The sequence below is a fragment of the Abramis brama genome, assembly GCF_963993115.1.
Source record: "Abramis brama genome assembly, chromosome: 11".
Lineage (NCBI taxonomy): Eukaryota > Metazoa > Chordata > Actinopteri > Cypriniformes > Leuciscidae > Abramis > Abramis brama.
In genome coordinates this window covers 740,001-754,036 of record NC_139973.1, presented here as the reverse complement: position 1 = coordinate 754,036, position 14,036 = coordinate 740,001, and the positions used below count along the sequence as shown (strand labels likewise).

Below are 14,036 nucleotides of genomic sequence, written 5' to 3'. Positions count from 1 at the left end.
TATTTATTATGGCTCTTCTTTAAGTACTGATTATTATTTATTTTTTTTACTTATATTTAAAATAATGTGTTTGTATATATATATATATATATATATATATATTCTTTATTTTTATTATTGTAATGTAAACCAATCCTTTGAGTTATCTTTTTGGATGTCTTGTTATAGTTTTAAATGTTGTATGTTATGTCCTTAATGTCTAATAATAAATAAATAGAAATGTGAGCCTTATTTACTTGTAGTGTTTCTCTTCCATCAACCCCAAACTATTTGAATAATTTAGTTGAAATATGAAACAGAAAGTGGTGTGGTTTGTACAAGACTTCTAAACTAATCTAATGCCCTTCTCTTTTAGTAAAACATTTGTTCTAGATTGTGAATAAACACCCATAGGTTGTTCTCCTCCAGAGTTCACAGAAACACAAGCCGGTGTTCAGTATGAATGTTAGTTTATTGTACAGCTGTGAACAGCTTTGGCTGATCTGAGAACAGATGATGGGCCGAGATCATCTCGTTTCCTCTGGACCGTCACAAACTAAATGCTAAATGATTTCAACCTTTCCACCAAGTTGCGTTTGTCAATATGTAACACTAAGTACGCCTGTAAACAAATATTTACATTCAATATAAATAAGTTGTTTAAATGCAGTTGTTTCATCACAATGTACCAGTAAAACACAACACAAAATGCCAAATCTATTGAGAAGGAAACAAAAACACAAGTTTCTGTATGGCGCTGCTGAAGAGTTCTGTGCGGGAGCAATCACACACACACACACACACACACTACCATCGTCATGGTGTGTTGGACAGTCACACATCACTGCATCTGAAGAGCTGGACTGATACTCATCTGCATAATGGTACAGTTTGGAAGCTGGAGTTGAAATTCCATAAACCTACAAAATATAAATAAATAAATAGAATGTATTTCCGCTCCTGGAACACACACACACACTGCAGAAGGCACATCTCTGATGTCTCCCATCGTCACACACACATCGTTCTGTCTTCCTCGCGTCCGGATCCAACGTCACAGCCTCTTCCCGTTCGATTCAACTCCATAAACATGTTCACTACAGATAATTAGCAGTGCACTGAACATTCTCGAGTCACATGATGACGATGATGATGATGATGATGATGATGATGTCATTTAGTGCTCGTTAGTTTTTAAGGAGGCCCGTTCTGAAGAATCCAACGCACACACGTCTGATGGTCCTGGATTAGTTTGTTCCCTTCCTTGTTTTAACAGTTTAATGGTAATATAATTAGTTATAATATTGCTAGCATGTTCAAGTGTGTAAGTGCTGGTGAAGCGATGCGTCGAGCGTTTGCGGTCTCGCCGAGACGTGTCCTCGAGCATCAGAGAACATCCATCTGTCCCGTTACACTGGTTTATTAAAACTACTCTATCTCCCCGTCGTCGTCTTGTTGTGCGTCGACAGCGGTGGTGTAAAGCACAGTCCCGTCAGCCTCTAATGTAGACGCTGGAGTTCGGGACGAGAGAGGAGCTCCTCCACCGAGAGAGAGAGAGGAAGACTGGCGTTCACTCGCTCACTTCTCAGCGACGGCGGCGGCCATGGGAGTCCTCAGGGTTCCTCTCGCTGTGATGGCCAGCTCCTCGATCTCAGAGTTCAGGCGGCGGATCACCCACTCCATCGCCTCACGACCCTGCACACACACACACACACACACAGTCAGAGAGAACGTACAGTCTTTTAGCCACTGAACACTGAAGTCAAGCTATATTTCTAGAGTAATAAACAGAAAATAACAGAATCAATGATGCAAACTAAAAAAACTTAAATCTTTTAGATATATATATACACTATAATAGACTATATGTGAACCACACACATTCACACATCAGGCTGAAGTCCTCGTCAGTCCTTGAAGACTTATCTTATCAAGCTTTTGGCGTCTGACAGGTCTGAGAACTGTGAGTGATTTTCTTGGTGTCATGTTTTGATTAAATTCTATGTTTCTATGTATTTTAGAGTTATTTACTATTTATGGACATCACTTTGGTCCATTCTAATGGTTTTGAAAGTGCTTTATAAATAAAAGTTGAGTTGAGTAAAGACAGCTATATTTCCGGAGCACTTTATACAGATATTTCACTGTAATAAACAGCAAAATCAATGATGCAAACTTTGTCCGTCATTATTCAGATCAATTCAGTTCTATAACTGACTGATAACTGGAGGAACTGACTAGTTTTTGTGAGCCATTTGTGAAGGTCTTGATCAGTTCATTGAAAATTTATTCACTCATAAATCTGTCAATATTTAGCAGTTCTTAATAAACAGCATTGGCCGTTTTTCTGCTTGGTCAATGTGACTTTTATCTTGACAGCGAAGGGGACTTTTATTTTGAAAAGAGTTTTTATTCATTAGTCCACTGCCTCTGCTTAACAGTTCTGACAAATACATACATTATTAGACAAAACTGTTCAACAAAGAAATTAAATGGATTAAAAATAAGTATTATAGCATTTGCTTTTTTATTATAACCAATTACCTTGTTTTATTTTTTTTAAATGATTCCCAGCGCACACATATTTATCAGGTTTCTGACAGCCCTGTTGGATTTTCCACGATTTAATAATAGTATTACAGAATCAAAAAGTTGCCATCCAAGGTTTAAATCTGTTCAAATAAATTTTTTTCATGTAATTTATTTTCAACTTAGTTTTAATTGAGCAAATAATATATAATGTATATTTATTTTACATTTCAGAATGTGTTATGCATGCATCTTTTAATTGAATAGTGTGATGTGAAATATGTGAGCAGATCAAGATTAGTGGAGCACTACAGCAGACGAGAGCAGTGAAGCTGACGAGACACCGCAGAGCAGGACACACTAGAGGAACGAGGAAACTAAAGGGATATTAATTGTCTAAACTTGCATGACTTTGAGGCCTCTGATATATCCAGGTTCATTTAAAGGCATTTCACCTGTTAAACTCATCATGAAAGGGAAGTTGCGCTAGTACTTTCTCCTCTATTGTGTCGTATATCCGAGCGAAACGCTTCAGGAACAAGAACAAATGTGGGCGGGGCTTGATTGTGTCTGTGGGGAACTGGTTGGATGGTTGTGGTTTGCTATTGGCTGATGTCATGTGAGTGACAGGTTGCCCCGTGTTTTGGTTTTCTGACCTTTCCTGCATTGGCGGAGATGGTTGATGCCATGAGTCCCTCCAGATAACTACTCAGACTGACGCCCTTCACAGAGATGATGGCCTCCTGCGTGAGCATCGTCCTGTAGGGCAAGCACATCATGCATCAGTGCACAGCTTTTGCACTCGAATGTGCAGTTTTTCAAATTCAACTAATGTTTTATTTGACAGCCGTAATGTGAAGCACTTGTTAAACAGAGAGGGACTCTTACTTCTCCGGGTCCTCCGGGTGCGGTCGGTACGTGAGCTTCTCGTCCACAGAAACCATGTTAGTGAAGGTGATCTACGGTGAGAAAACCAGGCAGACGATAAATATGACACATCTGTACAATATGCAAGCATAAGAGAAACCAACGCCCTCCCAGAATGCAACTCTGTAATGCACAGACTGGCCGTGTCTCATTCCAGATGACATTCACACAAACTCAAAAGGCCAGAACATGAACGTATGAGAAAAGGTGTGCAGGAAATGCTGACAAACCAGAAACGTCCTGACAGGTTCACATTAACTTGATATCTAGACAATTGCGCTGCTGTAATGATTAACCCTCACCCTTCCCTCGGGCCATTTCAACCCCAAACTCATTTTTCAAAAATGTTAACATTGAGTGTTCATTAGAGAGGTCAAAGACCCCAGGACTTTTGACGCACTTGAACCACGAATACACAAAAAACATTTTTTCTAATGGATTCAAGGTTGAGTGGCTGAAATTTGGAAATGTAATAAATCCTTCCCTCACAGGTCAATCTGACCCCTTAGGAATGAATGGAATGCGAGGAATGCTTCAGTTCACACAGAAAAACCAAAAAAACACTCAAAATTCTAACTAAAAATGCTAAAACTTTACCAAAAAATTATTTTATAATGTCTACATGTGTATCTGATGCACACTGAAGAGAAACTGGCTTTAGGACCCAGAGGAACAGCTCGTTTACTCCATATAGAACATCTAGAGTCATGAAATATCATGTTATATATATTTCTCCACAAGAGGTCGGCAAAGACACTCAATGTAAGATATTTAGAGCTGAATTAAAAGGGTTATGCATGAAATTGTGAGTTATTTTGAATTTAAGTTGAAGGAATGTGAGGAATGTGCTTAAATTACTATTTATTGATCAAATCTAGTCATTTAAAGGTAAATAAAATAACAAATAACAAAAAAATCTCCCAAAACTTTGCATTACAAAATAGAAAAAATATTATCAAAATGAAATAAAATTAGCTTTCTGGAAAGAAAAATAAAATAAAATGTACGTATAATTTTAGGGCTTCAAGGATTTGTTACAAAGCACCGTTTTCAATTTCAAAACCATTTTCACAAGATGAATTTTGAGTGTTTAAGCTTCCAAATGATACCCAATTAATGCTGATTATTAAAATATGTGATGGAGAAAAGGCAACGGGACCGTGCTGTATGAACCAGATGATGCATGTAAAGTGCTGACTCAATCTGATCATGTGACAGCATGTGTGCCGACACGTGTTCACTGATATCAGTCGTGCACTTACATTAGTCGACTGAAGCTCAAAGGTTTTCTCTTTGGGATCCACTATGGAGTGCTCCTGGATGTACGTACATGTCCGTGTGTTGCCAATTATCTGTGGAAGAACAAGACAGGGGGTTGACGTCTCAATCAAACAGGCCGTGATCTCAAGACACATTCAGTTTTGGCTTCAGTTTAAATCACTGTAAAAAAAAGTCAAGAGAAAACTCAATCTGATAATAATCATAAATGTTTCTTGAGCGTCAAATCATCATATTAGAGTGATTTCTGAAGGATCGTGTGACACTGAAGACTGGAGTAATGATGCTGAAAATTCAGCTTTGATCACAGGAATAAATTACACTTTACTATATATTCACATAGAAAACAGATGATTTACATTATAATAATATTTCACTGATTTACTGTATTTCTGATCAAATTAACACAGCCTTGGTGAGCAGAAGAGACTCATTTCCAAATCTTTAAAGACCAGTAATGCATCTAATAAGAAGAGCTCTAGGAATCAAACTGGGAGGTTTTGTGGGTCCTTGAGCGGAATGAATGTAAAGGTCGAGGTCAGGAATCACTCGCGTCGGACATCACAGCAGAGCAGAACAGTTCATTCAGAAACACGACACCAGGACGTCATGTGCCGAGGACTAGCCGGACCGATATAACCGCTCCGCCGGGTCGTCTACGGGTCAGGAGTCCTCCTCACGCTCAGGCCAGAGAACAGAGGTTCGCTGGGATACGACAGCAGGATTTCACCTCGGCTTGATGGTTTCAACCAAACGTGACGAGAACAATGAGAGCTACTGAGTTCCAGTTTCAAGATTAGCATCAGCTGCTAGCTTAAACAAACAGATTAGCCTAGCCCTGCGTCTCAATGTCCACACTATCCATCCTCAACAGTGTGTGAGATTAGAACAAGTGTGTTGAAGAGAGTGTGCCGGATGATCTACTATTCCCGGTGGATTTTCAAAGTGTGGATCCGTCTCACTATAACAGCTAATATTACCCACAACCCACTGCACTTGAGGAGGAACTACAAACACGAGTGAAAAGTGTTTAAAAACTACAAAACATGTCGGACATGCGCGACCGACGGAGAGAGGTTTAGATAAAGGTTTGAGTGACTAATCAAAGTTTAACCTGATTATTTAATGTTATCCGTGTTATATTTCATCTGCAATAATGTGGACTTTTATAAAGATCCGTTCGGCCGTTAACTTTTAAATTCATCATTATGCATTAATATGAGGAGAGTCTCCGCATGAAAGACCCGCGACTGCAGATCAACGCGATTCTGCACTTCTCTCCGATACGGGAGGAAATGGAGGATTTTATCTGTGACAGATGATTGACAGGTCAGTTTACTGTGATAAGATGATTGACAGGTCAGTTTACTGTGATAAGATGATTGACAGGTCAGTTTACTGTGACAAGATGATTGACAGGTCAGTTTACTGTGATAAGATGATTGACAGGTCAGTTTACTGTGATAAGATGATTGACAGGTCAGTTTACTGTGATAAGATGATTGACAGGTCAGTTTACTGTGATAAGATGATTGACAGGTCAGTTTACTGTGATAAGATGATTGACAGGTCAGTTTACTGTGACAAGATGATTGACAGGTCAGTTTACTGTGATAAGATGATTGACAGGTCAGTTTACAGGTCAGTTTACTGTGACAAGATGACTGACAGGTCAGTTTACTGTGATAAGATGATTGACAGGTCAGTTTACTGTGACAAGATGATTGACAGGTCAGTTTACTGTGACAAGATGATTGACAGGTCAGTTTACTGTGATAAGATGATTGACAGGTCAGTTTACAGGTCAGTTTACTGTGACAAGATGACTGACAGGTCAGTTTACTGTGATAAGATGATTGACAGGTCAGTTTACTGTGATAAGATGATTGACAGGTCAGTTTACTGTGATAAGATGATTGACAGGTCAGTTTACTGTGACAGAGCAACCGTTAAACACGCAATTGTATGGCGTGATCGTGTGTCCTAAAGCTCGGCTACTCTTCTGATACACACTCAAAACTATCTACTTTTTCTTCACAAAAAGAGTATTTTCAGGGCGTAGTTTAAGTAGAAGAACTGAGACGCATCACCCGGAGAAAAGAGGAAGTTTGTACCGATCTAACGATGGACGGCAGACCCCACTCGGTGCTGAGCAAGCGTTTGCTGTGCAGGCGTCCCTGCTGGTCCACGTTACGGTCCAACACGTCCACGCCGAACACGCTGGGGTTCATGGGGTTCGGGTACTTCTGCATGGCGGCGTTCGTCACGGTTTCCCATGGATGGCTGTGGGAGACAAAAGCAGAAACGTTATTATTGTCAGGCCAACTTTCATTTATACAGCGCTTTACAACACTCATAGTTTCAGAGCAGCTTTACAGAGATAACAGGAAAATAATGCAACAGAGTTTGTTTCCAGAAGAAAAGAGCATCAGTCCAGCTTAAGTCAGTTCAGTGATGCTTCATTTCTGTTGTAAAAAAGTTATTAATTTAGTTCATTGATGTATATGTATATATATAGCCGCTCTGGGGCCGGTTTCACAAAGCTATTTTAGGCCGGTCTATAGTGTTAGACAAGTCTAAAATTTGCTCATAGACTAGTCTAATGCAAGTTAGACTGTTTCACAAAAATAAAGACTGACTTAATTTAGACCCAAAAAATTAGACACCTCTTACCCCCAGGCTAACTGAGGTCTAAGACTCTGTTACCTTGGCAACCAGCAGTAACAATCAGTTACATTACAGACAGCCAAAAGAAAAGGGAAAATGGCTCATAATTTAAACATTTCTTCTTGTTACTACATTCTCCGCTAAATTTCCCAAGTAAAATGTCCCTGTAACTGTTATACTCCTCAAACACACACATATTCTCCGCTGGGGTACACTGCACTGAGCGGATGAATGCGCTTACTCGATCCGCCATGTTTTTTGTTTTGAAAAGTGTCTTATTTTACCCAGAATGCATTGCAGTGTAGTCCTACTTAAGATAGTCAGAGTCTTAAGTGCTTTGTGCAACGGCCTATCTGAAGTCTGACTATCTACTATATCTAAGCCATAGTCAAAGTCTATCTTTGTGAAACCGTCCAGCTCAGTTCAGTTCTCACACAATAATATTGTTGAATATTAAATGTCCTCAACTAAGCAAGACAAAAGCCAAAGGCGACAGAGGAACCAAAACTCCATCAGTGACAGAATGGAGGAAAACTATGGAAGTAAAATAATGTCAAATGTTTTTGAAATAAAAAGCCTGTTGAATTGCACTACTTGAAAAAAAATAGGCATTGCATTAACCATGCTTGCATTTTAATGCATTGTATTTTTAGGGTTTGCATTTTTATGGGCTGAAATTCAACATGGTTAAATATTTAAGCTGTGAATATTTCAATTAAAAACATTTCAAACACCTTTTCATTATTAAAAATTCAATAATATTCACCTTTCATATTTCACTTCCAAAATATTCAAACTGTTTAAAAATACAACCAATAATATTCAACAGGCAATTTTCGGTCCATTTTATTTCGCTTTGCAAATTCGCTTCCACAAATTCAGTGGTTCAAATTCGACAGTAAATTCAACATTGACGTCCAGGAACTGCAGGAAAAGCAATAGATTACCGAGCATACTCTCCATCTGCTGTTAGTCAACCTCACCAGCAGGTGGTGCAAAAGCGCGTGTTGTTGACGAAGACATTCATTCATAAAATGGAAATGATTATCTGTGTCAGTATGTGCGGAAAAGATGATAAACACACTAAAGCTGTGTGTTTATGTTTCATTCAATAACTTCATTGTTATTTCCCCTGTGTATTCTACATGTCATCAGCTTTCTCTACCATGAACAGGATTATAATCGGTTTCCCTCAATACCTCATACTCAAGGATTCCCCTTCAGTTGGGACAAAACGCTTAACGTAGCTTATGGACTAATACAGTGATATGAAAGATCAATCTTGCACCAGCACCTTATTGTGGAAGTAGGCTGTAGGCAAGCATGGACTCAGAATATGAACTTGACGCGCAAAGTTTCATGCTGAGCGTTTCGTGATACTGGCGATATACATATAAGCCTATACTGGTGATGTACATATACTGATATACTATATATAGTATGCCTACGTGTATTGCCTTAAACTGTCATAGCACTTGCATATTGTTGTCCTATTGTTAATTTAACTGTAAATCGCTTTGGATAAAAGCGTCTGCTAAATGACTAAATGTAAAATTGGCTTGACATTGGACATTCGCACATTTAGGGACCGTCTCTAAAGTTGCATACAACATTGGCATACACGTTTCTAACTTCAATAGCAAACTTAAATTTATTTGAATAAATATCAAAAATCCAAAGGGTGCGCATTATGCCTTTCACTACATGAACACTTTACAGTTGGTTTTATGACTGTAAGTCGTTCTATTAAAATGCTATCGGAGTTAGAAACGTGTATACCAAAGTCGTATACACTTTAGAGACGGTCCCTAAATGTGCGAATGTCCAACGTCAAGCCAACTTTATGCCAGTCTATCACTGGGAAACGCTCAGCTTTGTGAGTTATTCTGAGTCCATCTGCTTGCCTGCGAGTTTGGTCTTTTACATCACTGTAGTCCATTAATCTACGTGTTGTATATGTCCAGAAGTATTGAGGGAAACCCTAGCCTGCATGCAGCACATCGCCACAATATAAAGTTAAGGCAACTAAACAACCAAGAGAAATATATGTCAACCTCAAAAATGTAACATTGGATCTGTACATCCGCATCGGGGGAATAACATTATAATCTCGTTCACGGTAGAGAAAGATGCATGTAGGCTACACAGGAAAAGTAACCGTGAAGGCACTGAATTTAACATAAAACAGCCGTCATAATAATCACAAATACACTTACATTGCTGTAAATGAGTTTTATGAATGAATGACTTGCTCTAATTTTGCTGGTCTTCGTCAACAACACGTGCTTTTGCAACACCTGCTGGTGAGGTCGACTAACAGCAGATGGAGAGTATGCTCGGCAATCTACTGCTTTTCCTGCAGTTCCTGGACGTCAATGTTGAATTTACTGTCGAATTTGAACCACTGAATTTGTGGAAGCGAATTTGCAAAGCGAAATAAAATGGACCGAAAATTGCCTGTTGAATATTATTGGTTTTATTTTTAAACAGTTTGAATATTTTGGAAGTGAAATATGAAAGGTGAATATGGATTATTTAATTTTTAATAATGAAAAGGTGTTTGAAATGTTTTTAATTGAAATATTCAAAGCTTAAATATTCAACCATGCTGAATTTCAGCCCATAAAAATGCAAGCCCTAAAAATACAATGCATTAAAATGCAAGCATGGTTAATGCAATGCCTATTTGTTTCAAGTAGTGCAATTCAACAGGCTTTTTATTTCAAAAACATTTGACATTATTTTACTTCCATAGAAAACCCTCGTGAGAAACTCAGCCGCTCAGTGTGCGATTATGATCCAGGCAGCGTTACAGGTCAGAGGTCAGACTGGATCAGAACATTCAGAATATGGTCCAGTTCCATCTTATCGTACGAGAATGTTGTGCCTTTAAGCGGATCATGAAATCAGCCAATATTAAGGGCGTTTAATTGCGCAACAGCTGCGAGTGACGGAGTTACATAACTGTGTTTCTGCGTGTGTTTAACCGTAACAACTGAGGAGTGACTTCAGTTAAAGCGTCTGCAGCGTGATCATCACGAGCCGCTTCATTCAGCGCCGGAGTCAGAAAGAGGAAGACCAACTTCTGTTTCATCAGCAAACACGTCTACAGACACTTCTTTAAGAGATGCACAGGGCAAAACACCTACAATCATCTCAAAATATGAATTAGGACATTAAAAAAAACTGATAACATTAGAAACGCACAGATATGATCCCTGTGCAAATGGAATTCATATGAAATCAATGTCCGATGAATATATTCTGTGTACAATCTTAGTTATATTTGTAACACAATGCTTTAAAAAAACATGGAATTACTGCACTTGTCATTAATATCTCAGGTCTCTGTTGTTGGTTTGTTTGTGTTGGAAGGGAAGCTTCTTCATGTCACTTAAAGGACAATGTAACGAGTCGTCATTGCTTAATGAAACTGATCTAATATCTGTGATATAATTTTATTTAAACTCATCATGAAAGGGAAGTTGCACTAGTCTTTTCTTCAAAATATGGAACATGAAGTTAAAAAATACATATAATTCATTAAGAATAAACACTGCAATATTCCATTAAAAACTAGAATTGTCCATTTGTAACTTCATGGTGACTTTAAGAGTTTATTTATGATTAATGACCAATATGTGGATGTGACTGTGTGTAAAAAGGGATTGAGAACAAACTTAACTAACCAGAACTAAACAAACACTGGAACAAAAAGTGTGTTTGTTTTTTAATCATACATTTATAGCTTTTTAAATATATGTCTGCGTGTGTTTTATTGTTATGGCCCCAGTGTGTGTGAAATGAAGTAAAGAGTTAAACATAGGCCTAGTACATTCCGTCATGTGAATGGTTGCCTGGGAGACCGTCGGTGGTCATGTGACGCGTGACGTCATGTGGAGGAAAGGTCACAGCACTCGCCAAGGAGAGTTGAGCAATGTCCAGATTCACACGCGTGGGTTCAAAGGTCAATGTCCAGCACAGCTGATATGATGTTATGACTCCACATCATCATTATCACACTAACTGCTATCAGAGTCAGTGTCTGTCCTGCTGACCCACTGAAGAAAACCACAGATTCAGGATCTTTACTGTCATTTGATGAACGTCTGGTTTTGTCCATTTAAGAGACGCATAAAAAACAATAAAATGCAAAGATAATAAATAAATAAAAATACACAACTAGTAAGAATAAACAATAAAGTAACAAATGAAATCTCTAATCAATCTTTATTCAACACAAGGATGCTGCGATAGGAGTATTTAGGTCCATACTGATAATTTATTATATTTGAAATCTGATAACCGATATATTGGCCGATAAATCAAAATTCGACTTTATATATAATTTTTGACAGCCTGTGGCCAGTTGCATAAACTGTTAAGACTAGTCTTACAAGTTAGTCATCCAATTTTATTCTTTAAAATTGTTAATAACTTTAGTAACATAAAAACGTAGATTGGTCTAATTTGACACCGAACAGTAAGACTGATTACCCCTAACTAACTTCTAGTTGATCATACTAGTTCTTAAGACAGTCTTAACATAATGGCTGTTTATGCAACTAGAGCCTGATGGCAAAAACAAAAGTCTCAGCATTAAAAGCCACGTCCAAACACACAATTAAAATGTTCTCATTATAATGTTATGTAGCCGATATGACAGACTTTGGATGACTGTCTTTTCCTTTTTTTTTTGAAGTGATTCTAATCAAGCAATTTAAAACCATCATGTTGAACAGTGTCTCAGCTGAGGGAAATAATCCATTATTTATCGGCTTTAATATATCGTACAATTTTTCTTATCGAGCCGATAATGATAACGATAACATTAAACATTAGCATATATCGGCTGATATCGATAAGGTGCCAGATATATCGAGCATCCCTATTGAGTATTCTCCTATATTTATTGCTTATGTTCTTGTTTTCTTGCGAATAATGGACAAAAGAAGATTTTCACTGTACTTTCACTGAATTTCACTGTACAAACTCAACATGATTAACGTTAAGTTAACTAGCCTAACGTTAGTCCTTCACTGCCAAGGACATGCAGGGTAGATTGTGTAACTAACCGGCAACTAGCTCACAACTCTCTCTAATTCACTTAATAAACACTTATTCTTCTTCTGGTTGCAGTCATTATTAGTTAACGTTAACTGTTAGTTATACTTATTAATCTTCAGTCATGTCGATAAAAGTCATTTAGCCGCATTAGCATATAACTTAATTTATACACTATCGCGTTTACATTAACTTAACGTTACTAACATTTTTAATACTCTGACATCCAAGACTCAATACAACCACATATATAAATATATACACTGGAAATTAAAAACATTATTTTAATAAAACTGAGTGTCTGACAGGAAAAGCGGTAAGAGAGATTGGCGCGCCTCGTGCACGAGCAAACCTCTGAGAGCAAATCAGCGGTCATTCAAGCGGTCAAATTAGCCTTCCAGCTCATTAAAATGAAACATAAGACATTCACTCACTTGAAAATGTGCTCTGACGTCCAGATCTTCATGGTTCTTGGTGGTTTTGTAGATGTTTAATGCGCGAGGGCCGCTTGGTGACACCGCGCCGCTTCCGCCGTCGGTTCCAGAACACTGATATCAGGCCACGCCCACCGCTGACGCACGCACTGGCGCAGGACCGATCCAGCCAATCAGAGCTGAGGGATCTGAATGGAAAACCTCGCGCCCGGAGAATGTGCGCATGCGTGTACAGAACTATAACGGAACAACCATTAAAAAGTTCACTACGGGAACATTACATGGGAGGAAATGTGTTACATCACGTGGTTCTAGTGCACATTCTGTCCAAGTGTGTTTATAGAGCTCTCACACGACATATTTTCTCTCAACGACCTCAGATTGAAGGTTATTCAGTCTTCATATTTGAACTTTCTACTTTCTGATTCACTTTATAATATTTTGGAAAATGATTACATCTGCTAAAATCAGTAACACTGTGAAATTCAGCCAATTCAGACAGACATGTTTATTATTTTATAGTCATTGGTCTAGGTTTGATATTTCTGGTGGAATCTGTTCAGTTCAGGTTTGGAAACTGTTATAACCTTTAGAAAACCAGGATCCGATTTTATGGGATATTTATTTTTTTATTAATATCACGTGTGAGTATCAGGAGCCCTCTGCTGGTGATGGGGGATTTCAATGCTTTTATGTTTGTATAATTTTCTAATTCATAACTATATATCAGTGTTTTTACTTATTTAAATGTCTTGCCAAGTGTTTAAATATATTTAAATTATAAGTTGTTTAATCAATACTATAAACTGAGTAATTATGTATAAATGTCGCTGAATATTTCAAGGTGAAGACAAACACATTAGACCATGTAGATCATCCATTTAAAATGACAAATTTACTTTTACTAATATTATATTTCAGCTTCAGTCATTGAGAAGAGAGTAAAGTCACTGTTATTAACTTGTGATGTGATTTTTTTTTACTGATTATCAGTTCTGAAAGATCTACTGTATAAACATGAGGAAGCGTGTTTCTGCTGTTGCTGATTTTCCCCGGTAGGTGGCGATGCTTTCTTTCTGTCAGCACTCAGTTATTGGTGTGTGTGTGTGTGTGTGTGTGTGTGTGTGTGTGTGTGTGTGTACTTGTACAACTATCTTT

At 38.0% G+C, this 14,036-nt stretch overlaps 1 protein-coding gene across 1 annotated transcript; it reads right to left on the bottom strand.

The window, feature by feature from the left end:
* Positions 1–432: 432 nt before the first annotated feature.
* On the bottom strand, positions 433–13,016 carry prelid3b (PRELI domain containing 3). Its single transcript, XM_084129797.1, has 6 exons — positions 12,879–13,016; positions 6,828–6,996; positions 4,698–4,787; positions 3,397–3,467; positions 3,165–3,267; positions 433–1,674 (listed from the first exon to the last, which is right to left on the bottom strand). Exons 1-6 carry the CDS (start codon positions 12,908–12,910, stop codon positions 1,558–1,560), a joined length of 582 nt encoding a protein of 193 aa, XP_083985923.1. The 5' UTR covers positions 12,911–13,016; the 3' UTR covers positions 433–1,557.
* Between the last annotated feature and the right edge of the window lie 1,020 nt (positions 13,017–14,036).